The sequence below is a fragment of the Amblyomma americanum genome, chromosome 8 (assembly GCF_052857255.1).
Source record: "Amblyomma americanum isolate KBUSLIRL-KWMA chromosome 8, ASM5285725v1, whole genome shotgun sequence".
In the NCBI taxonomy this organism is placed as follows: domain Eukaryota; kingdom Metazoa; phylum Arthropoda; class Arachnida; order Ixodida; family Ixodidae; genus Amblyomma; species Amblyomma americanum.
The window spans coordinates 59,349,214-59,375,039 of NC_135504.1; the positions used below are offsets into that span (position 1 = coordinate 59,349,214).

Sequence of the window (25,826 nt, forward strand, 5' to 3'; positions counted from 1 at the left end):
GTTTTTATTGTTTCTTCTTTCCTTGACACATCATAACCTTGACAAGATAATCATTGTTAGTTGTTTGTACGCGCGCGATACCTGACCTTTATAAGGCTGTCAGCGCCAAATAAAGACTATTCAGTGGAAGTAAGCGCTTGTGTTGTGTCCTGTGTATTCAGTGCGCTATGAATCCTCATGCTGATTACCCACTAGCCCGAACCCTGACCCTTCAAAACTAAGATGTTTTGCAAATTTTAGTCCTCTTTGGCCCTACACTACCCTACTAGCCATTCTCCCTCTTCCAATCAGGTATTGCATGCAAAAATCTCCACACTCACCGGGTGGTCTGTCGGGGCTGACTGCGGTCAGATTGGTCCCGCCCTGCATCAGCTGGAACGTGAGCAGGTTCGGCTGTTCGCCCGGATACGCCATCACCTCAACAAGGGCCACGGTGAACTTGAGCAAGAGCTCAAGATCCACGAACTCCGCATGGTAGGAGCTGCACGCGTGGGAGACGCAGCAAGGCACAATGACAGCAGCCGCGGGGAAAGCAATGCAGTCAGAATGGCGATGACCCGCGCCTATAGGGCCTAAGCGATTATGGACGGCTATCAGTCATATTGAACAGAAGTGACAAATGGTTGGTGAAATTGATGTGAGGGCGTAATCAGCGCACTCAAGGCATTTATATTTTGAAGAGACTAGTTTAAATTAATATCATATAGTTTCAATGATTCATACAATCTAGTGCAAAGATCGGAGAAGGGTAAACAGAGCAGTTATATAAGAATTGAATTCGATTTGTGGTCACAATGGATATTAATCTTAAAGTGTCTACTACGGAAATGAATTGACTTTCATGGAGGAATACAGGACACCTAATAAAGGTTGCGAAAGACAGCCGTTATGCTTGTCATTGTAGGCAGAAATTTCTCCAAGACATAAAGAATTCCTGCGTCTCGGAGTTAAGCGAAACATCCAGCTGGCACAAAAAGGCTTCATTTTGAAAATTGCTCTTGTTACTGGCATCCAATTTAAGCTAGCGTAGGAAAGGCCACCTTGGGTTTCCCGCGCCCACCTTGACTTGGACGCTTAAGGGAGAAAGGACCTTGTGTGTGGTCGACGACAACGCACTGGCTCAACCGCAGCTACGCCGGCGCCGTGCGCTCGCTTTCTCTAGATAGCGTCCGCTGCCTCTCAGCTGGTGCCAACGAGTTGCAACAGCTCTCGACAATTTAACGGCAGCAGTCGTCACGCATGATTCAGGCGAGACGCCTCGTGAACTGTCTGCGTCGCAGAGGTTACGACGTTAAGCCTGGTAAACCTTCGCTGAAGGTCAGTCATTACCACCAAGCAACAACCAAGTCTAGCCAAGCTTTAGCAGGCTTATCTTTCAAGATTTTACTTTGGCTACTTAGGTTAAGCAGGCTTCAACCTTTTACGATCTTTTTTGTTGCTAAGCATATAGTCACGAAAGCGCCAAGGAAATAAATTTGCAGTGGACATTTTTTCTCAAGAATTATGGTTTGGTTTGGTTTATGGTGGTTTAACTGCCCAAAGCGACTGAGGTTATGAGGGAAGTCGTATTGAAGAACTCCAGAAATTTCGACCGCTTGGGGTTCCTTAACGTGCACTTACATCACACAGCACACGGGCCTCTAGAATTTCGCCTTCATCAAAATTCGACGCTCGTCTTTCGGATCAGCTGCCGAGCACCGTAACCACGTAGCCACCGCGGTGGCCTTAAGAATTATCGCCCGTGTAGGAACCTATTTTAATCCGTCCACTTTGTAGTACTCCGCAAATGCGTTAATTCCTGACGGAAATCGAAAGCTTGACACAGGCGTTAAAGTTATGGGCTCGTACGCTAAGGATTAAAGCGAAAGCGTTATTACCCCCTTCATTAGCTTGTTCGGCTTGTGCTCCATATAGCCTTGAGCCGATTGATTGAATTTATTCAACAACCTGTATTTCTATCAGAAAGGGCGTTTGTCCCCGCCCCTGGCACTCAGGCTTAGAAGACGGCGAGTTGCGCGTCCGCGGCTAAAGGTTGGCTGGCAGTCTTTGACTGCAAGCTGCCTCTTCCTCCATATGGACCGTGGTGCGCTGGAGCTCAGTGTCCGGGCTTCTTAGCAGGGTCCGCTGTCTCCTAGACTTTTCTACTATGAATATTTTAGCCCGCCCTGAGAGGGTTTGGGCACTCAAAAATTATGTGGTCGAAGCCTAGCCCCTCTCAGCCCACGGTGTGCGCATCTATCATGCGACCTCAGCTCCGGGTACACGTGGTAAGCCCCTACCGAGTTCACGAATGTATTGGTTTGTAGCCGCCTCCACGCGACTGCTTCTCTATTGTTTAATTTTGGGTCTGGTGGGGGTACCAGCCTATATGTCCACATTTGTAATGGTTAAGAATTTCCCCGCAACTTTGAGGGCGCTCCTCTTTCCCCCAGTGCTAGAGGGGCTCTACGGCTACCCGGAAATAGAGAACTCGGGCTAGCTCGTGAGCCGCCTCGTTCCCGGGACGGCGGCGTGTGCGGGTGTCCAAATTAAATGAATTTTCCTATCCAGCGGTTGCTGACTAAGGATCTTGGCCGCTTCCGGTGAGATCCTGCCTCTTACAAAATTTTGATGCTGTACCCGCCGCGGTGGCTCAGTGGTTAGAGCGCTCGGCTACTGATCCGGAGTACCTGGATTCGAACCGGACCGCGGCGGCCGCCTCTCGATGGAGGCGAAACACTAAGGCGCCGCCCGCGTGCGTTGCAATGTCAGTGCACTTTAAAGATCCCCAGGTGGTCGAAATTATTCCGGAGCCCTCCACTACGGCACCTCATTCTTCCTTTCTTCTTTCACTCCCTCCTTTATCCCGTCCCTTACGGTGCGGTTCAGGTGTCCGCCGATATGTGAGACAGATACTGCGCCATTTCTTTTCCCTCAAAACCAGTCTTCAATTTCAATGATGTAACTTGATTAATTTAGGCAAAGAACGGCAAAAAGGGGCGAGGAGGCGTCAATGCTTACGCATTCCTCCAATGTGGGTGCTGCGGTGATGTAAGTTTTTGCATTAAAACGGTGCGATGGATGCGCTAAACAGCGCTCTCGTTTAGAGGTTCTCGTTGCATTAGGATAAAGCGTACAATGATGGCTGTCTGATATGCGGCTGATCATTATTAGTCACCCTTCGAGGCGGAGGTGTCCCCCACAGTGCACAGAGGCGCCCTCGAACCGAACGTGCGATCCGACGGTCAGGTTTCCGTGCAGGTAGCCCGGAGCGCTGGCATCGCCAAAGCGTTGCACGCCTCCTGACAGCCCGGTCACCTGTAGCGTGCGAGTTCATAAAAAGGAAAAAGTAACGTTTCGTTCACTGTGGAAATGTAAAAAAATTGATAATTGGTTTTGAGGAAAGGAAACGAGCAGTAGCTGTCTCACTTATCTCGGGGGACACCTGAACCGCGCCAAAAGGGAAGAGATGAAGGAGGGAGTGAAAGAAGAAAGGAAGAAAGAGGTGCCGTAGTGGAGGGCTCCGGAATAATTTGGACCACCTGGGTATCTTTAACGTGCACTGACATCGCATAGCACACTGGCGCCTTTTTGTGTTTCACCTCCATCGAAATGCGGCCGCTGCGGTCGGGCTCGAACCCGGGTATCTGTAGACGAGCGCTTTAACCATTGATGCCTTTCCATCGATTACACAGCTCCTGTTTCATACGCATGCCTTTTTCATCTTTTTTTTGTTATTTTGTAGCACGCTTGATAACGATGAATTCCATGTTGTTCGCTCGTATTGCAAGGATCTAAAACTGCGGACAATGCGGGTTGGTGGCACTTTCCTCTGCTGTTCTTCCAATGGGAGTTGCCACATGTAGGACCCCTGTATCAAGCGAAGCTGCTTTCGTCTTCCACATACACCTCTTATCGATGTTAATTTTCTGTAATCGTCTATTAAATAACAAGGATAACAGATAGCGTATAACGGGGTGGCCCGGCATGCCCGGCTTGGAACCTGGAGGTGAAACGATTCAGTCGAAAGGCAAAAATTCCCCCGTATGCTGTGCGATACATAAAGATCCCCAGGTGGTCGAAATCATTCCGGAGCCCCCCAGTACGGCACCTCTTTCTTCCTTTCTTCGTTCACGCCCTCCTTTATCCCTTCCCTTACGGCGCGGTTCAGGTGTCAGCAGATATGTGAGGAAGATAGTGCACCATTGCGTCTCCCCAACAGCTAATTCAACTCAGTTCATTTTCCATCAAAACGCTGCCTCCGATGGAGGCGAAATACAAACTCAACTCGAGGAAGAAATGGGCTTGGATAGGGCATGTAACGCGCAGGCAACATAACCGACGGTTTTTAAAGGAAACAGATTGGACTCCAAGGGAAGGGAAGCGTAACAGGGGGTGATGGAAAGGTCGGCCGATGAGATCAAGAAGTCTGCCGGGATGGGGTTTCCACAGCTGGCACAGGACAGGTATAATTGGGGAAATATGGAGGCCTTGTCCTGCAGTGAGCGTAGTCAAGCTGATGATCATGGTGATGTGTGTGAGCATGAGAAAGAATTAAGTGCCGAGTCATGCTAGGCAGCTGAATGACTCTGTAGGTCTGACCACGAGACACGACTATGCATAGTTTGTACGAATTCTATACACCTCTCGTTAGCCTATATGTAATGCGCTGAGTCATGCCTCGTTGCATAATGATTGAGCCATGGCTATGACTACGCCTCATGATTGTTCATACTTTGTAGAAACTCTGTATACCTTACATTACACTACTCGTAAGGTGCTGACTCATGATACACTGCAGAATGACAGAGTGATGACAATGATTACGAGTCATAATTTCCATAGGTAATAGTGCGCGAAGCTTAATCATTCATGGCTATACACGTTCGTTTACATGTGTTGTCTCGTCGAACACGGGCGTGCTGAATATTGGTTTTTGAGGAAAGCAAATGGCGCAGTAATTGTCTCACATCTTGGCTTACGACCGAACCGCGCCATAAGAAGCTTCTGGTTTATGGGGTTTAACGTCCTAAAGCGACTCCGGCTTTGAGGGACATCGGTAGTGAAGGGATGGGGAAATTTACACTACCTGGGGTTTTCGGACGTGCACTGACATCGCACAGTACACGAGCCTTTAGCATTGCTCCTCCACTGAAATGCGGCCTCCGCGGCCGGGATCGAACCCGCGTTTTTCGGGTCAGCAGCCGAGCACCATAACCAATGACCCACCGCGGCAGCGTGCCGTAAGGCTGGGATGAAGGAGGGAGTGAGAGAAGAAAGGAAGAAAGAGGTGCTGAGTGGAAGGCTCCGGAATAGTTCCGACCACCTGAGGACCTTTATGGGCACTGACGCCACAGCATATGGGCTCCTTTGGGTTGCGCCTCCATCCAGACGTGGCTGGCGCGGCTCGGTTTTAACCCGGGAAATACATAATCCAAATCTGGCGCCATAGACGGCGGTGGATGGCTGTTCTGGTAATGGAATACATCATCATCATCATAATCATCATCACCAACATCAGCCTGACTAGGACCACTGAAGGGCAAAGGCCTCTCCGATGTCTCTCCAATTAATCCTGTCCTTTGCCAGCTGCGGCCACTGTATGCCCGCAAACTTCTTAATCTCATCCGCCCACCTAACTTTTTCCCACCTGCTGCTACTCTTGCCTTGTATTGAAATACAACCCGCAACCATTAAAGACCAGCGGTTATTTTGCCTTCGCATTACATGCCCTGCCCAAGCCCATTCCTTCCTCTTGGTTTCGCCTAGGATGTCATTAACCCGCGTTTGTTCCCTCGCGCACTCTTTCCGCTTCCTGTCTTTTTAAAAAAACGTTACACTTGTCATTTTGCTATCCATAGCTCGCTGCGTTGTCATTAACTTGAGCTGAACCGTTTTCGTTAGCCTCCACGTTCCTGCCCCGTTGGTGAGCACCGGTACGAGAGCTATTGTACACTTTTCTCTTTAGAGATGTTGGTAAATTGCCATTCATGATCTGAGAAAACCTGCCATATGCGCTCCATTCCCAATCTTATTCTTCTAGTTATTGTCATCTCACTATCCGGATCAGCGGTCACTACCTGCCATAAGTAGAGATATTAACGCAAAAGCATTAAGGAGGTCGTGTCGCAGAAAAGCAGGTGTCGTCGCCGTCTGCGTCGGCGTCTTTGGCCGTGAGCGAAAAATGGCGCATCTCGGTGGACACCTGAACCACGCCGTAAGGGAAGGGATTTTAACGCGACAGCGTTAATGATTGATTGATTGATTTATTGACATATTGATTGAATGATTGATTGATCGATCAATCGATTTATTGACCAATTGATTTATCACTGATTGATTGATAGATTGATTGATAAATCAACAGATTTTTCTTGCCCTTACGGCGCGATCCGGGTGTCCAGCGAGAATAGTGAGACTGGTGTCATTTCCTTTCCTTAAAAGCAATTGTTCATTTCATTTACCTCCCCTTACGGCCCGGTTCGGGTGTGCACCGAGATATGTGAGACAGGCGTCCTTTCCTTAAATTGTCCAACGGGCCACGCGTCGCGCCGAACGGGCGATGGCGTTCCGTGTAATCCTCGGCAACGCTGCGACACGCTGTCGCGTCTCACTCTTAAAGACGGAGCTTAAGCGTCCTCCAATTTTTCCTCTACCACTTCCAGCACCTCGCTACCAGTTGTTAACTGTGTGCTCGCTGCGCCAAGCGCAGAACGAATGCTTTGCCTTCACGCCAAAATTTTTCCTTGAATGCATTCTTATTCCTGACTACAAGCTGTCGCTTTCTGCTGCCTTAGACCACTCTTCATCAAAAACAAGCGGGGAGCAACATGACTCACTTTATTTTTTCATGCGGTACCCTTCCGTACCTTTCCAAGCATTGAACTTTACGAATTGGAGTATATATCAATGGAATGCTCCCTACAGTTCACAACGACGGAACAAATGGCTTTGGTAAGGGCTTGCTTGCAGTTGTCGTCAGGAAGAATGAAAAGGAAAGTGCCCAGGTTCTTCTCTGCGACACCCGCGCCGCCCTCAGCCGCCTGCAGTCTAACGGCCGCGGTACCCCACTAGTGCGGGAAATTCGCTCGCGCATCGAGCGCCTCGCGCAGAGAGGATGTGCCGTGCGTGCACAGTGGGTGCCCGGTCACTGCGGCATCGCAGGCAACGAAGAAGCTGACGACCTCGCGACCGCTGCACACCAACTACCTGCCAGCGATCTGCCCCTTGCGCTGGAGGACGTGCGTGCGGCCATCCATGACCATCTCCGAAAGCAGCACCCCGACCCACGCATTGCGGGAGGTGAGCGCATCGACAGTGTCACCGGCTGTCGCGCACTTACATGGTCACAACGTGCAATGATCCTCCGCGCGCGCATTGGCCGCGTGTGGCCCGGGGAACGACGGGTGCGTCACGGAATCGCCTCGAGTGATGTGTGTGACGGATGCGGTGCAGTGCAAACACTAGAACACCTGCTCCTTCACTGTGCCGCGTTCGCCGATGATCGTCGCGATATGCTCGCGGCCTATAGGGCGCAGAGCATACTACCAGACTCCATCAAGACGCTATTGTGGCCGCAGGGCAGTGCGCGCTCTCGTGAGCGAACTTTGGTGAGCCTCTATGCATTCCTCGAACACACGGGCTTGACGTCCCGTCTGTTCTCCGTCAGGCAGTTACACGCAGTGACTGAACGCTCCGCGAGTTCTACCTTGAACGATTAATAACTGGACGTCCCACCCCAGTTGTAACCATCACAGTGCTGTGCGCGTGTGTGATTTAATTCCTCTAAAAGGAACTAAACACGCGCACAACCTGGACACATTTCTTATTGTGTAAATAGTTTGTACATATTACTTCTCCCCCTGTCCTCTATTCCTGTCCCCTCACCTCTTTCATTTCATTTCTCCATTCTGCCTGCTATCCTTTATTTCCGCTGCCACAGCACAGGTGCTTCAGTATCGATGGCAGATTCCGGGGCTACGAAAAATCTTGTCCTTCCTTTTTATTATTATTTTAATAAACCACAACTACTATACTACTACTACTACTACTACTACTACTAGTACTACTTCAATCTGTTAAAGGCGGCGTTATCGTAAAAAATGCGCGTCTCTTCTTACATCCTTTCCTCTCGCACCTATTTGAACTCTTCTCTGTCTGCACGTGACAGTGATTGTAGCACAGCTCGATCCAGTGGACAGACTTGTGATCTTTGCATTTCATTTTTTCTTAAATCGCGATAACAACAACGACAACGGGAAAAGTGTCTTAGCTGCGCCACTTAGCGGAGTACTTCGTAGCGTTCGTTCTTCCTGACTGGTAACGCCACACAGAACACCACATTAGGCACATTTCGCATACCGTGAACAGTGTTACCGTTACCGGAGTACCGGGAGCCAACGCGCAACCAATGCGCATGCGCAAATCGCCCTGACGGCGCCAGATGGCGCCAGGTACCAGTCAGCTGCGCGCTCGCCGGCCACTACGGGACCAATAGCGCGTATACACTGGCGGTGAGCGGGGTACCGGTACTCCTGTAAAGGTAACATGCTACACGGCATGTTAAAGGTGTCTATTGAATGTTGAACGTGGTGACGTGCGCAACACGATGACGCCGCCTCTCCCACTGCTTTTCGAGTAGGATTTTTTGTAATATCTAGTAGCGCTTTTGGCCGATTCCTCAATGTACGTTAGCGCTGTGGTGCGAAGACCAAGGTAGGACCGTGAAAATCTGTGTGCAAGATCTGGAACGAGTTTCTACATTAAAATTTCTACGCTTAGATCCGTCTCAAAACCTTCACGTTTTTTTTTTTGAAATTATAAACTAGGCGCACGTCTTACAACGCCCACCAAGAAAGAAATATAAAAAAAGGAGTAAAAAGTTAACACCAACTGTAGCATGACGCGAAGAGGTCGAAGCCATATGAGACATGACTCAGCATTACTGAGTTACTGAGGCTGGGTTTTCATAACAATTCAAGTGAAATTGTACAAACGCGAAGATAGCAAGCTGGATTACATCCACTCACAACAAAACCTCCTCCCAGTGCACTGCAATCACTCCGCCCTGCGGTAGCGACAGCACCCTACGCAGCAAACTTCCTTACATGTTTCCGTCGCCACCCGCCACACTTCCCTTACTTTGAAAACCACTCTGTAAGCCGCAGTGGACCAACGGTGAACTCTCCAGCTTGTATCGCTCCTTCGCAGGGTGTCTCTTCGCAAAGTATCTCTTGTCCAGGCCTATTCTCCTCTCGCGAGTACAACGCGAACCAGTGCACGAAAAAAAAAAGAGTCTGGAACGGTACTCAGATTAAAATAGCTGTAAACGCGAATTAGCCCATGTGGAAATAAAAAGAGAGTAAACTCTTCCGGCGCGCTCCATTTTACACGAAGGGTAGGCTATCCAAGTTGCGGAGTAGATTCTAATCGCTAATCCACAGCGATGGCTCAGTGGTTAGGGCGCTATTCTACTGAACCGTAGTACCCGGGTTCGAACCCGGCCGCTGCGGCCGAGTTTCGATGAAGGCGAAACGGAAAAGGCGCCCTTGTGCTGTGCGAAGTCAGTGCACGTTACAGATCCCCGGGTGGTCGAAATTATTCCGGAGCCCTCCACTATGGCACCTCTTCCTTTCTTCTTTCATACCCTCCTTTATTCCTTCTCTTACGCGTGGTTCAGGTGTCCACCGAGACGTGAGACAGATACTGCGCCGTTTCCTCAAAAATCAAATTTCAATTTTCAATTTCTGTTTGAGCTCTTTCGCTACAAGTTTGTTCAAAATGACCGGGCAATTTATTGAGGCGTATATTGCCTCTAGCGAACAGGGTTGCGCCAAGCGCCCTTTTTGAAGGAACGCACTTTCGGCGCTGACACCGTAAAAGGCGCTTCTAATTATGATCCTTGCAACGTATTTAAAACTTTGAGATCACTGCAGCGACCCGCAGTGGAGAATTCCGAAGGCATTGCGTTGCTTCTATGTATAGACATGCAGCGACGTCAGCGAATGCGACTTCACGGAATTTTCTAGAACACGGGTTTTTTCCGCGATGGCATTACGTGTTCCATGACGTCTTCGGGTGACGACGAGGTGTTATGTCGACGTCCGTGGTTATTTTGACGTCTGAATGTAATTTTCAAGTTTAATTAATTCACTAATTACAACTCATCACCCAAATCTTTCCCACAGCAAGATTAAGAAATGGAATTAAGAAATGGAATTATGCTAAACGCGCTGACATTGCAGAAATGTCAGCATTGACATTATTGGCATGGTTTAATGTGGTGTAGTATCAGTTGCCATAGCTTGGTATGGTAGGTACAGTTGGACGGACCATACTATGTCATAGATGGTATGATCATGCATGACCACAGCATACCATGCATGGTATGACCATACCAAAACATGTGATACGACACCCAGCCCTTCCACACTATGGCATTAAAGGTGTGGCATAGTACGGTAGGTAGAGTCGAACGTCCAAGACATTAAACCGTACCCTACATGCTATCATAGGTAACGTCTGGGACGTTAAATCCATACCATACCGTACCATACCATACCATACCATACTACACCAAACTATACTATGCCATACCATACCATACAACGTGTGCAGCTTTAAAGCGGCGCACGTAGCATGAGAGACGCCCAGTGGATGGCTCGATATTTATTTCGATCACCTGGGATATTTAAATAAAATGTGCACTGACATCGCACTGTACAGTAGAGTTTTTGCATTTTTCTTTCATCAAAATGCCGTCCTCGCTGCCTAGATTCAATCCGGCTTCTTGCGCGCAGCAGCCGAATGCTACAGCTACTCGGGCGCCACTCTGGAGGCATTAACATTATAACAAAATAACACGACATACGGAAGTTGCTCCGTCGAGAACACCGATTTCCTTAAAAGGCGCCAGCTTACTCAGCTGCCTTTTAGCTTTTCGTTTCGTAAGTGATGTACAAAAAACTTGTGGGCCTTCTTAACCACATTCTTAAACAAAAAAATGCGGTAACATTTAGAAGTCCCCCCCCCCCCCCCAACCTTAAAATTCCGAAGGACCTCCCAAATTTTAGCACTAGGCCCATCCCAGGAAATACTTTAGGGTAGATTAGCTGAGATTACTAGGCGTATTAAGGTGGAGTAGTGAAGATTAGCGGCTCAATTGGGGTGGGTTAGCTTGTCGGATTAGTTAATCACATAAGACAATAAATAAAAGGCTCTCGAATATCATAACCTTAAGATTTTCAAATTTGGCGGTTCTGATGACATCACAACCGTCTCGACCAATCAGGCATTTTCGTTACGAAGAAAGAGGAAATTTTTTGGATGACAACAACCTAAGCGCTACCGCTTTAATAAAAACGAGGCTGACATTTTCTGCTATGACTGTTATTAGATATGTTCAAGTTTGTCGTGGTGCGCGTCTAGTTTTGGCCAGACGTGCCCGCTTGTTCTGCATAAGTCGCACCAGGAAAGAGAAGCCATGAGGCTTTTTTTGATGTAGCTGCACTATTTGTTCGTGCATTAGATATTCGGCTTCAACTCTTACTGGACACCTTAACACGAAAAGCAAGAAAAAAAAACACCCTCCCAGAGAAAATTCACACGCATATCATTACTCTGCGGCGCCACCGTCACCGTCGCCCGGCTAGCTCAGTCGGTAGAGCATGAGACTCTTAATCTCAGGGTCGTGGGTTCGAGCCCCACGTTGGGCGTTACTTTTTGTCCCTTCTTTTGCCGGAAACGCGTGCCTATATCAAGAACAACGTTTCTGCTAAAATTGCGGCATTTGGTGCCAAACATTGGGATGGAGGGCTCAGCTCCGAAGCTGTCTGAGGAGAAGAAATAACAAAACCTCGCATATTGCTCAAAGCCGGGGCCTTTGTGCATCTAAATTTCATTCCTCTGCTGGGAAGGGCGTTATGTACACGAACCACCTTCCTGCTCACCTTTTCTACTTCCTCTCTACGGAATGAATACAAAATCCGCAACAGGCTTTAGAACCGGTTCAATAAATTAGTAAATTACTCTAAACCTAAATCTACAACGAAGACTTTAAAATTGATAGAGTGTCCAAGACAAGCGAAACCACTTTAACCCTGTTGATAGTTCACATGGCCTAATTAATATTAATAATAATTGGTTTTGGTGGAAAGGAAATGGCGCAGCATCTGTCTCATACATCGTTGGACACCTGAACCGCGCCGTAAGGGAAGGGATAAAGAAGGGAGTGAAAGAAGAAAGGAAGAGGTGCCGTAGTGGAGGGCTCCGGAATAATTTCGACCACCTGGGGATCTTTAACGTGCACTGACATCGCACAGCAAACGGCCGCCTTTTCCGTTTCGCCTCCATCGAAACGCGGCCGCCGCGGTCGGGCTCGAACCCGAGAAATACGGATCAGTAGCCGAGTGACTTAACCACTGAGCCACCGCTGCGGGTACAGGCCTAATTAAATGTTTTTTTCGTTGCGGCAGCTGAATAATTAGTAAAGACTATTCCACTAAATTTTTAAATAATAGCGCCAGTCATAAGGTGTCAATGCGGAGGCTGTAGATCATTGAAAAATAGTCGGCTGAAAAGTTTGCAATAAGGTACCGTTTGCACAGGTTTTTTTCTACGGGAATTAAAAGAAAACACGCAAAATACAAAAGCTACCATATTATAACGGAGCTTCCTGAGGAACGTCTCGGAGAACGAAGTGCGGTTTTCTCTGGAGTGCTGTCTACTTTGGGGCTTTGCGTGTGGAATGGGCGAGAGGCATGCGCTGACAGTTGTCACGTGATAGCTTTTGTATTTCGCAAGTTTTCGCTCTAAGGCCCATAAAAAAAAATGTGGCGTATATGGTAACTTGGCGCCTTCGTTTAAGCCAGCTATTTTTGAAAAACATATACCACCACTTCTTCATTGACGATTTATTCCTGAAGCCAGTATATGAACAGTCAGCTAATTCATATTCGCTATCTTGAAAGAACGAAAAAAGCCGCGTGACTCATAACTGCACTCAGTGGATTTCACTTGGCCACGTCGCCCCGTCTCTTTTAAAAGAAATTCGTGAAATGAAATTGGTTTTTGGCGAAAGGAAATGGCGCAGTATCTGTCTCACATATCGGCGAACACCTGAACCGCGCCGTAAGGAAGGGATAAAGGACTGAGTGAAATAACCAAGGAAGGAAGAGGTGCCGTAGTGGAGGGATCCGGAATATTTTCGACCACCTGGCGATCTTTAAAGGGGCTCTGAGACACCTTCTGAGGAGAGCACATCAACTCGCTCAATCACTGCATTGTATTGTCATGAACACCTGGGCCAAGCAGTACACTTCTACACGCAGAAGAGAACCCACAATCACGCCAGAAAGTTGACGAGCCCTTCCAGGCGACGTTTTCATGCTCGCACCATCCTCCGCCGCTCGCATCGGCGTAGACAAGGAGAGAGATGGCTATTGGTTAGATTCTTTGAGACGTCAGGCAGCTACCGTGGCCGCGGCCAATAAGCCGCGTAGCTCCGGCGGGTCAGGAAGCTCCGCTGCCGGAAGTGGGCCCGGCGGAGGAGCGCCGACCTTCCAGCGTGCAAAAAGTGACGAAAGGAGAGAGAATTATTAATAATAATAATAATTTGTTTTGGGGGGGAAAGGAAATAGCGCAGTATCTGTCTCATATATTGTTGGACACCTGAACCGCGCCGTAAGGGAAGGGATAAAGGAGGGAGTGAAAGAAAGGAAGAATAGGTGCCGTAGTGGAGGGCTCCGGAATAATTTCGACCACCTGGGGATCTTTAACGTGCACTGACATCGCACAGCAAACGGCCGCCTTTTCCGTTTCGCCTCCATCGAAACGCGGCCGCCGCGGTCGGGTTTGAACCCGGGAACTCCGGCGCGAACGTGCTGAAATTTGAATTTTAATTACAGATAACTCAGCTTCTACTAAGTGCATTAAACAAGTACTTGCCGGACAATATTCGTGAAGCAGCGTACTTTACATCCCTGGCATACCGCAACGTTATTAAAGCCTCTTTCAGAACCCTTTTAACGTGCACTGACATCAGATAGCACATGGGCGCCTTAGCGTTTCGCCTCCGTCGAAATGCAGCCGCCGCGGTCGGGTTCGAACCCGTGAACTCCGGACTAGTAGCCGAGTTACGTAACCACTGATGCTACCACTGCGGGTGTTCTCACTTTTAAAAGCTCTGTTACTTTTAGCCGGAACACCCGGTGTTCTTTGCCTGCGGGCTACTGATGCGTTTTAACGAAATTTCGGCTCTAGTGACTTCCTCAGTTCCGGCCCCAGTTTCGGCTTCGCCGGGGTTTCGGGATGGTGTTCGCTTGAATGTGCCGATAATGGTTTTTGGGATTTGACGTCCACCCGCCACAGTGGCTCAGTGGTTAGGGCGCTCGGCTACTGATCCGGAGTACCCGGGTTCGAATCAGACCACGGCGGCTATGTTTAGATAGAGGTGGTGGTAGTGGTTTTTATTAAAAATAATAGTAAAAAGGAAGGAAAAGATTTTTGCTAGCCCCGGCATCTGCCATCGATACTGAAGCACCTGAGCTGGGGCAGTGGAAATAAAAGATAGCAGGCATAATGGGGAAATGAAATGAAAGAGGTGAGGGGACAGGAAGAGAGGATAGGGGGAGAAGTAATATGTACAAACTATTTACACAATAAGAAATGTGTCCAGTTTAGATGGAGGCGAAACGCAAAAGGCACCCGTGTGCTTTGCGATGTCAGTGCATGTTAGAAATCCCAAGGTGGTTGAAATTATTCCGGAACCCTCGACTACGGCACCTCTTTCTCCCTTTCTTCTCTCAGTCCCTCCTTTATCCCTTCCCTTACGGCGCGGTTGATGTGCCCGCCGATATGTGAGACAGATACACCGCCATTTCCTTTCCCAAATACCAATTCAATTCAATTTAACGTCCCAAAGCGACTAAGGCTATGAGGGACGCCGTGATAGAGCGCTCCGGGTAATTTTGAGCACTTCGGGTTCTTAGACCTGCACTGACGTCGCACGCACGGGCCTCTATTATTTCGCCTCCACCGAAATGCGACCCATGTGGTCGGGATCAAACCCACGTCTTTCAGGTCAGCAGCCGAGCACCATAAACCCGCCGCAGTGGTTCAGCGCTTAAGGCACCCGTCTACTGAGCCGGAGTACTCGGGTCCGAACCCGACCGAGGCGGCCGCTTTTCGATGTAGGTGAAACGCAAAAGCCACCCATGTGCTGTGCGATGTCAGTGCACGTTAAAGATGCCCAGATGGTCGAAATTATTCTGGAAACCTACACTACAGTACTGCTTTCTCTCTTACTTCTCTCACTTCCTTTTCTTACGGCGCGGTTTGGGTGTCCACCGAGATATGTGAGACAATTACTACACTTCCTTTCCTCACAAACCAATTTTTGATTCTCAATTTTTAAATGTGAACAGTTAGCGAAAGAAGTAGTGGCTGCTAAGTATATTGCGAATCGCTAGCTGCCAGGCGTCAGTCTGTGTCACAAACTTGTACCACAGCTAAACTTAGCGCACATCGAAGAAACAGTCTGATCTGAGGTTTAGATAACGATCCCATCTGTGAGACAGCTATGCTCTTTATCTATCGCCGCCAGTTCATAGTTTTTTGCCACGTCGCCAAACGCTCGCTCTGACGGCACACACGGCAGTATGCTTTGCTCTTCGGGGAGTTGCAGTTCTTTTCGCCGCATCATGGCGCGCCTCCAAATGGGTCGCCCATTTTCTCCGCGAGGGCAACTTCGCTTTTTATAGCTCACCCACCCTCTTCCTTTCATGCCTGTCGTATCTCTCTGAAGAGGAATATCTCACCTGTCGCTGTGAGCAATTTCAGCCAAGTAGGCACGCGAGAGGCAACTACCTTGCTGTCGCGCTGTCTCTCGCTCGCATTCATCGTTGTGCGATTATCTCCGCGATAAATTAACGCCGCTGCAGCTTGTAGTGAAGTACAACGTTGTTGATTTTTTATGTCGAAGGAGTTTTTTGTCCTGCAGTGGACGGAATCAGCACGATGTTGACAACCTTGTAACAGAAAACTATGTTCTCTGTCTGAGAAAATAGTTTTATTGTGAAAACTCACTAACTGCCAGTTTTTTTTAGATATTCCGAGAACCAACACCGTACCTAAATTCTCGTTTCAGAAAGGTGTTGAGATTTTGGTGCCTTTTAAGGCAAAATTAGAAGCTTTTATATTTAATGCCATGGAAATGAAATGGTTGCTACGCCACGCTGGGAGAGGGACACATAAAAGCTTCTTGTGTTTATGTTGTTCGTCAGTAATAGCATTTTTGTTAACGGATACAGAAGTTTGGAGTCACGGATGTTCCAGGGGTTGTCCTTACACAAAAATAAGTTTCGTCTACATTATTTTTTTGACGCCTCTGCACTTCCTTTCCGGCTTTTAATTTTCACGTCCTAGGACACTCTGGGGTTCGTTAATGGTCGTTTGTCGCCGGACTGCGTTCGTCAGCTATTGATTTATTTAATTTAATTTGCATACCCCTAAAAGCCCTCCTTTGAGAGTACTACATAGGGGGGGGGGTACAAGGAACATGTATATGTACAAGGAAAACATGTACAAGGAACATCATTAACAAGCAAAGCAAACAGGCTAGGTATAACGTGGAAAAATAATTAAGCCCCAGAGAGTAAATAAAGAAGCAGAGAAGCAGGCGATAAAAAAAATAATATAAATTAAGGGTTTAAAAAGAGAGAGGGTTTATTGACGGGAAAGGCAGACAGGTTGGCCTGAAAATTAAATATCAGGCGTGCTACTCTACACTGGGGAACGGGAAGAGGAGAAAAAAGAGGATCACGATGGGGGATGATGATGATGGGAGGATGCAGATGAAATAAAAAGAAAAAAAAAACAAGGCACACTTTCCTACCTCACAAACGCGAGGCAAGTCCTGTGGCGCTTAAAAAGCGTGAGAGCGCTCGCGTTGCCTGTACAGTTTTCGAACTATCTGTCCAAGCCCCGAGGATCAAATCCTCCGAGAGGGGCCTGGTGTCCTTAGACTTCAAAGCAGATGCTAGCATGAGTCTTTCTCGTGCATATTCTGGACACGCCCCTAAAACATGTTCTACAGTCTCTTGCCCGCCACATGTGGTAGAGTTCGGGGAGTCCACTTGTCCAACTAAGTGCAAGCACTCGCGCGTGAAGGCGAAGTTTAAACGTAACCTATGGATTACGCATGCAATAGGGCGTGGTATTCAACGAGAAGGTTTAAAGAAAACGATTAGGCATAACGAAAATGAAAAATACTACAGTGTACGTATTAGGCACGAAATGAGTAGAAGTAATCGCAAAAGTACAGCAACTGAAAGAAAAAATAAAAAATTTCGATCATCACAGCGAAAGCCTAAAGACAGACTTCCAGCCTTTCGAAAATTTGCTACAAATGAATGAACGTGGAAGGAAGAAAAGCTAGCCGCAGTGGTGTCGCTCGGCGTAGCGAGCCGAGCAGGGTCTAACTGGTCCTTGCAGTGCTTCAGCGACCTCTTCCCCCTATCATTCACCCGCAAATAGACCTGCTTAGGGAACAAACGGAGCGAAGAAAGCAGTTACCACGGCGAGCACAGCTGCTCGTACAAAAGAATAAACCACATAGAGGACCTCGATGTCTACGTTTGACGTTCAGCTGCGCCGTTTAGTGTCTTGACAAATCACCCTTTTGTTTTTGCCAGGCGTACCAGTCTTACTCAGTCAGAGATATAACAGCTTCATGTCCTTACCTGAGAATTATGTCACATCATCAGCCTGACTACGCCCACTGCAGGACAAAAGCGTCTCCCATGTCTCTACAATTAACCCTGTCCTTTGCCAGCTGCGCCCACTCTCTGCCTCCAAACTTCTTAATCTCATCCGCCCATCTAGCCTTCTGCCGCCCCTGCTATGCTTGCCTTCTCTTGGAATCCACCCTTAAGGACCAGCGGTTATCTTGCCTTCGCATTACATGCCCTGCCCATTTCTTCCTCTTGATTCTGACTAGTATGTCATTAACCCGCGCTTGTTCTCTTACCCACTCTGTCCGCTTCCTGTCTCAACGTATTCCTTAACGTAGAGGATTATCTGTAACCTTTTACAAACAAAATGGTGCCTCCCAACTGTTGTCGGTACCCTTAACGCGGAGGCCTCGTGTAGAGAAAAGCGCGGGAAACTGCGAGTGAGGTGCACCTTGATGCGCGTGAAGTTCGCCGTGTGGCGCTGCTGTCGGCCGAAGGCGAACGCGAAGGGTGGCAGTGGCCGGGTGTCCAGGCCCACCGCTTCCTCCTTCAGCGCAACGGCCAGGAGTTCGTCGAAGTACAGATTGGTGCGTCGCACAGAGTCGCCCGTGTCGAGTCCGGGAACCACACCTGCGGCAGGAACTCAATTAGTAGACTCTCCATAGTACCGCAGCTGTGACCTAGTGGTCTGAGCATCCGCCTCGCATGTGGGAGGTGCGGGGTTCGACCCCCAGTTCCACCGGGTGCCCACCGGTGATGCAATGGGTACAAGCTTTCACCTGGTCTGGTGCTCGGCTTATTCAAGGTGAAATGCTTGGGAAATGGGTCTTTGACCCCACTTGGAGTAGAAGAAAATGCCTTGTGCCATGGCATGCTTTGGCCACAGATGCCCTTGCGCCTTAAAAATCCATCATCATCACTTTCTCCATAGCGACAGTGGGGGCTGCAGACCCATACATACCTTTTAAATCATCATATGCAGCAAATCAGGCTAAAATCATTTTTCAACGGGAAAGAGTTTATGAACGCTGTTATATATTGAAATATTTCACTTTAACAATCAATGTATCCGGAGATCACCCGTCGGCAGTCTTGTATTTTTTTTCTTTGCTATTAATATTTTTTCTAACGTCAAAAGCGTTCCCCATTGGCTTTTTATTGCAGTGTTAACTGCTCAATGCGAGGAATAGAAATACTATAAAAGAAATATTTGGCTACGCATCCGAACAATTCACAAGTAACTTCGTTATTTTCATAACGTTTCATTAAAATATTCAAGTATTCAAATTTTTTCTTCTCGAAGAATGCTAGACATGATCAGCTGAACTCCCCATAGAGCCCATGTACTCAAGTCGCGTTGTCGGTTTAAGATTAACTCGGGGGTCAGCTGACTACGGCTGTACCTGTGGGCCGTAAAAAAAGCTCTCTAAACGTTAACAGCTCGGAGGTGGTTGATAACCATACCCGGCAACAAAATCAGAGAAGCATATTCAAGAACGCATAGATATAATTGTTCGACAGGTAAATGAAATGCTATCATAGGCATTGCATAACAATTTTTATGATGTGAATTACGACGAACGGCGACTCTTTTTTCTTGCTGCCCATAGCTGGCGACCACATCTGCTACACACACACACCTACTCCTTAGCATGAATTCGTAAGGCAATTCATATATACCGAGTTCACTTTTGTTTGCCAAGAAGCAATGTGATTTTGCGACCTGTCGGTTGCGTACTAGCTTATCAAACTAGGAAGTACTGGTTTCAATTTCACCCACCTTCGGAAGATAGTTTATTTTGTTTTATAACAGGGTGACGTCATCTGGGGTATTGACCATGCAGTGCCACTGGCCGACGCCGGCGCCAGATTTCGTTGTTGAGGAACCATATAATGCTTTCACGTTATAACGGAAGAAAATACTACACAAGCAGCACAGGTAATTAACCCAATATTGGAACGTATTGGCAAATGCTGGTCCAACAAACGATCAGAGCCAAAGCAACCATTGCCAATTTTGGGCTGATATACCTATGCAGCTTGGGTAGTGTCGCCATCCTCGGCCGATAACGCAAGTAAAATACATGCGTCGACACCAATTATTGGCTGAAAACCACAAGATTAAGCTGCGCCATCATTTATTTGAACCCGCCAGCAACCCGTCTTTTTTGGTAGAAACATCAGGAGTATATAGAAATTGAATGGCAAAAAGAATTTTAAATCCGAATTTCTCACCTATAAATGCGTCTTCTGCTGCCGGGAAAACTTAAACATAGGAAAAAAAAGCCAGAAAATCAATTTTTAATGAGAGCAGTACCGGAATGCAGTGGTCCTCATTCTCCCTATAAGATCCGGATGCTTCAAAGCACATACGCGGCCGCCGCGGTGGCTCAGTGGTTATGGAGCTCGGCTGCTGATCCGAAAGACGCAGGTTCGATCCCGGCCGCGGCGCTCGAAGTTCAATGAAAGCTAAATTCCAGAGGCCCCGTGTACTGTGGGATGTCAGTGAACGCTGAAGAACCCCGGGTGGTAAAAACTTCTGGAGCCCCTCACTGCGGCGTCCCTCATAGCCTGAGTCGCTTTGGGACGTTAAGTACCGTAAACCAAAACTAAAGTATTCAAGATTTTGCATTGAAACTGATTTCGATGCTTGTCTAAGCAGCGGGTCCCTAATTTTGCATTTGTTCTTGTTCGAAATCTGCGTGAGAACGAGGTTTGGTGGTGAACCCCGGCGGACGGTTATGACGGTACCATGAAGGTGCCGCAGGGGCATGGCGGAAACCTGTTCTCCGCCGCTACCACCACTACCTGCAGGAGCACAACGAGCAGCTCATCAAAACTAACACCCGGATTACGTAATGAACAGAGATTCACACGAGAAGCTCGCGGATTTCGTCAGTTCTGGGCGCTGTAGTCGGATACGAGTCAAGAAAAAAGCGGCTTTTCCACGTCAAGGGACCCCGTTCCAGTTAATGGTGTCGGCCGATTTTCATGAACCTGCTAGCGTGAGTAGGGTGACGATGCAGGCGGTGGCGTGACGATGCGGGGATCTACCAGACAGTGCAGGGAGGACAGTATCCCCTTTCATCTGCCAGGCCCTGTATTGCCACGCTACCAGGTTCATCAGAATCGGTAGACGCCATTGGAAGGAAAGGGGATTCTTGTCCGGAAAAAGATGCTTTTTTCCTGACTTCTATCCGACTATACCCTTTGGTGCGGCTGTACGTATATAGAGGCCACAGTGCTTACAGCATAAGCATCTGCAAATCAAAACAGGGCCTTGTTGCGTTGCGTCTTTAGATCTTGTCCTCGCTTTTCGCGCCGGTAAAACATAAAAGCAGGATGAGATAAAGTAAAAAAAGGTGACGTAATTGGTTTGCGGTCTACGGTACAGCTATTAATTGAAACCTGCACATCTTATATTTAGACTAGTGGGAGTTTCAGGGTAAGAATAATATCCGCAGACATGAAAAAAAAAACGCTGCAGCTCGGCTTCATGAGCTTGACGTAAAAACGGACACCAAGGCCAACTCAATTAAAATATTAAGGCGAAAGCCTTTAATGGCTCATGCTCGAGTCCGTCCGCCCATCGGTCCGTGCGTCCGTCGCGCTCTTCAACTCGATAAAAAAAATCTTTGTGCACGAGGGGATTCGAACTACCATCCTTTCGTTCCGCTGCCGAGCGTGCTAACGACCACGCTACTTCCTGCAACCTCGTACGTAGTTCTTTTTGTGTACGACGCTGGAGAGTCTTTGCATAAAGGCGTCGAATCAGACGGATGCCTCCCAAACGCCCTCTAGTGCCTCCAGCATTTAAGATTCATAAACAACAGTTGTGTACTTAATCAACATCTTAATCACACATCAGTGAAACAAGCAGCAACACCGCGCTAAAGGCTTTCGCCTCACCACACTTTAGGTCAGCAAAGTGCCCCCCTGAATTTTTGTTCTCATTAAAACTCGCTTTTCCGGCTCCCTCCAGGTGTGTTAACGATAGTCAGATAACATCAACAGCACACACATTCATGGCTGAGAAAATCGAAATAACAAATTTTGCCGCTACTTCATTGAAACTTACGGCGTCCACATTAAGAACGGTTAGTTAGCGCTGTTTTTAAGTGAACGGTGTGTAGCCATGCCTCTGTGATCCGCAAAAAAAAAAAACGGTGTCGACGCATGCAGTGTAATCGCGAAATGCCTGTTGGTGGCAACTTCATTTAATTTTGCTTTTTTTTAGCTTAGGAAGCTGTGTTCCCGATTACAGTGGTCTTTTTGTCGTAGCTTAAAAATACAGGTGAGCTTCAGTTTGTTTTCAGGTGTTCTTTTAGGGAAGGAGTTTTCAATAAGCAGATGTGCAGCATATAGCCGCAGTACTAGCTCACGCCCAACAGGCACAGGAACTCTCTTGGACGTCCTGTGGACGTTCAGGGTGTCTATGGGAAGTCCAAGGGAGTTTCAATGCCCACTGGTCGCTTTTTTCTTAAAGCTGATGAAATGCGAAAAAGAGTTTATCGCGATGTTTACCTGGCCAGCACAAGAGAAGTGGCAGCAGCAGCTGGAAAACCTTCACTGCCGTCATCGTCCCGAGAGTGAACCTGCACACCTTCTACACACTCCTTTTCTGGAGATGCCACAATCCACGGACACGAAAGCTGCTTGAATTCTTCTCGATACGCAAGCACGTCGGCTGCCACCAACTGCAGCTCATATTTCAACGCCGATAAACGCTTGGTATAGACAGTGGCCGCGATGGTGACTTGTCATGCCGTATGACATATCTGCTCTGTTCCGAACTTTTCCCTACGCCAGTCTTGAAAAAAATAATGAACAGGCCTCTCTTCTTCCGTGAGTCCGCCTCATCAACAGTTAAGTGCACGTGGTCTCTATACTGCCTGGAAGGTTTCGCGACATTGCCGACCCCCTTCAGCTCAAAAGATAGTGTAAACTGCATGAGGCGTTAGCGAAGTCCTTGCTTTCTGCTTTTTGTTTGCGTAAAGACACCGTGTGCGCGCCCGCGACTCACGAGAGGTGTCGCGCGGCTGCCACAATGTGCTGAAACAAATTTAGCGTGCCGGCACAACAGCAGCGTTGCTGGCTTGCGTGCAAGAAGGCCGATGGCCGAGCGGGGCTTTGTTTGGCCATGCGCCAGCTGCTCTCGTCTGCCACTCTTTTCTGGATGAGCGGGAATTGCGTGCGCCAGAAAAGGGGCGCCGGAAAATCCAGCGTGTTCTCGCTAAAAAAAAAAAATATGCTGTGAACCTGGCGTTCATTTTACAGTGATGATAATACGCATCATGTAGACGGTGCCTGTATATTAATCGTTCTAGAGCAATGAATTGCACTTGGAATGTGAAAGAATGTGTGATGTCCAGGCTAACGAAAAGGGTTCCACTGAACAACGCAGCCAGCCATGGAAAGAAAAATGATAGGTGTAACGTTAAGAGACCGGAAGCGGGCAGAGTGGGTCTGGGAACAAACGCGGGTTAATGTCATCCGAGTCGAAATCAAGAGGAAGGAATGGGCTGGGGCAAGATAGCCGCTGGTCCTCATATGTAACGTAGTGGATTCCAAGAGAAGGCGTACCGCAGCGTTGGTCAAGTGGTTGAGCATCCGCCTCGCGTGCGGGAGGTGCGGGGTTCGATCCCCAGTGCCGCCGGGTACCCAACGGGGATGCAATGGGCACAATCCTCCCCTTGGCCTGGTGCTCGGCTTATTTAGGTTGAAATGTTTGGGAAATGGGTCTTTGACCCTACCTTGAGAAAAAGAAAATACCTTGTGTCATGGCGCCCTTTGGCATTAGATGCCGTTGCGCCAAAAGCCAAAAAAAAATTCGTAATCATCATCACCAGGAGAAGGCAATCGTTGCAGGAGGTGGCAAAAAGTTAGGTAGGCGAATGAGAATAGGAAGCTTGCAGGCATAGAGTGGGCGCAGGTGGCAAAGGACAGGATTAATTAGAGAGACATGGGAGAGGCCTTTGCCCTGAAGTTGGCGTAGTCAGGCTGATGATAATGATGATGATCGGTCAGTCTTGATGTTCTATGTTGCTATTATGCCAACAGTAGTTGAGCAGATGAACGAATGAGGACAAAATATGCTCCCAGGCGTAATTTTACATTCATGAAGGGGACTATAGATTAATTTGTTCCTGTTTGAAAGTAGCTCAATTAGAAGTACAAAGCAATACTACAACAAACGGGCGTTCTGCAGAGCTTCTGGTTTGGTTTATCGACATTTAATGCCCCAAAGCGACTCAGGTAATTAGGGACACCGTATTGGAGGACTCCTAAATTTCGACCACCTGGGGTTCTTATGCGTTCACTGACATCGTGCAGCATTCGGGTCTCGTGAATTTCACCTCCATCGAAATTTGACCGTCATCGCTGGGATCAAACCAGCGTCTTTCGGGTCAGCAGCCGAGTGTCATAACTGTGGGAGTCCAATTTACGCTGATTTACGGAATAGTGGTATATGCGCATTTGGAGACTTCATTATGTAAGTATAACCATTGTTTCGAAGCGTTCCGCAAAACAGCATGACCACACACGTCGAGGGAGACAGAGGACGTCTGTCGCGCACGATCTGAAACAAACTTTACCCACGAGGGCTATTAAACACCACAGCATCGAGAACACCTCGTGCGTAGTATTTTATATCGCGGGAGCTATACAGACAGCGCCAGTGAAGGCGCTTTCTTCGAAAAGTATGCGCCAAAATTGGCATACAAGATTCAGGCGGGCTGTAACTACTCTGCACTGCTTCTTCTTGAAGCGTATGGACGTTGTATGAATCTCCTTATTGTTTCTTTAATATCATAATGATGCATTCGACTTAAAAGTGAATTAAGCTTGAGTGGCTGGGAATGCCTAAATGCTTTAATTTAGGAGGTCACATAGCTTGAAAAGGCACACCAAATTGGGATATTCGCTTTTTCTCCACACAGATGAAACAAATGCATAAACCCCAAATGCACCCGACAATGTGGCACCTTGTGCTTGTTGATCTTTATCGCGGTTGTTTGCACGCCTTGGCTGGGGGCACAAGATGTGTGCTGCAGCTAGACGAGCGGTTCTCATGAAAAACGCATGCGCTAACATATCATTTCCTGGTCATAACGGCACTGCTGTTGCCAACCGCGCAGGGTTACGTATTTGTCCCGATGATTTACAAATTTAAAATTGATGTTTATAGCGCTCATCAGGTGTCTGAAACGTTTTTGGTTCCTAAGAGTACAGATAAAGTATATTTTTGTTCGGTTTTCAGCTAGTAAGTGGAACTTAAGGGAAGTTTCTTAAAGAAACGTTTTGTGGATTTCTCATCTACCACGTTCGTGGGAAAAACATGTGCGGATTATGTGGAACAGAGTTTCTGTTAAATTAAGAACGTTTTATCCGGTACAGCTTTCTAAATATCTATACCCGATATATCGGTCCGGCCATTATTGAGATGATTGCTATACTGAGGAAAAAAAAAGACCCTAGCGTTCCAAGCCCCCTTAGCAAGGTTGCGGTTGTTTTATTCTGGAAAATCGAACTTTTTTTTAAAACTGTTTATTGTACGATTATGCCCCTGTGCAGCCAGTTCAGGGGTTTTAGAGCAGAGTCGCTGACCGGAGGCCTTCTTGAACGGCACCTGATCAGTCAGAAGGGCTGCCTCCGCTGCCGGTGCTTTGATGTAAGTGAAATTTGCCGAGGCTTTTTAAAAACAGCGCAATAGACACGGACGTGGACGCATAGAGACACAGGGCGCTGTTTGTTTCTTGATGTGCCAGAGATGAAAAAAAAGAAGTACACTACGGAGGCATCCAAGGTCGCTTTCGGTTTTATTTTCATTTTTTTTTTGTGCAGCCGATATTTTCTGAAATTCTTTCGTGTATTAGGTAGTTCAACTTTTTAAATAATTACGCACAGTGCAATACTCAAAACGTTTACTAAAGAGTACAATGCGATTAAAATACAAGTGCACAAAATGTTTCCATGCTGTAAGACGCGCACACTGAAGATAAAAGCTGCGGTTGCGAGGAGACCATCGCTCATCTTCTCTGTGAGTGCCCTGCATTTGCGAGTGCAAGACATACACTGTGTTGTGCCCTGGACCGCCTCGATCCTCGCCCATTAACA

At 47.7% G+C, this 25,826-nt stretch overlaps 1 protein-coding gene and 1 non-coding gene across 2 annotated transcripts in view; one reads left to right on the plus strand and one right to left on the minus strand.

The window, feature by feature from the left end:
- Positions 1 to 20,481, minus strand: part of LOC144102416 (uncharacterized) — a 28,440-nt gene extending 7,959 nt beyond the window's left edge. Inside the window, exons 1-4 of the mRNA XM_077635696.1 lie at positions 20,460 to 20,481; positions 18,160 to 18,338; positions 3,158 to 3,297; positions 321 to 481 (exon numbers count right to left, since the gene is read on the minus strand). Of these exons, the coding sequence (XP_077491822.1) occupies positions 321 to 481; positions 3,158 to 3,297; positions 18,160 to 18,338; positions 20,460 to 20,481 (502 nt within the window). The remainder of the gene's footprint in view (positions 1 to 320; positions 482 to 3,157; positions 3,298 to 18,159; positions 18,339 to 20,459) is intronic.
- On the plus strand, positions 11,621 to 11,693 carry TRNAK-CUU (transfer RNA lysine (anticodon CUU)). The gene has a single exon. It is a non-coding gene; the product is annotated as a tRNA-Lys (tRNA).
- Positions 20,482 to 25,826: the final 5,345 nt, after the last annotated feature.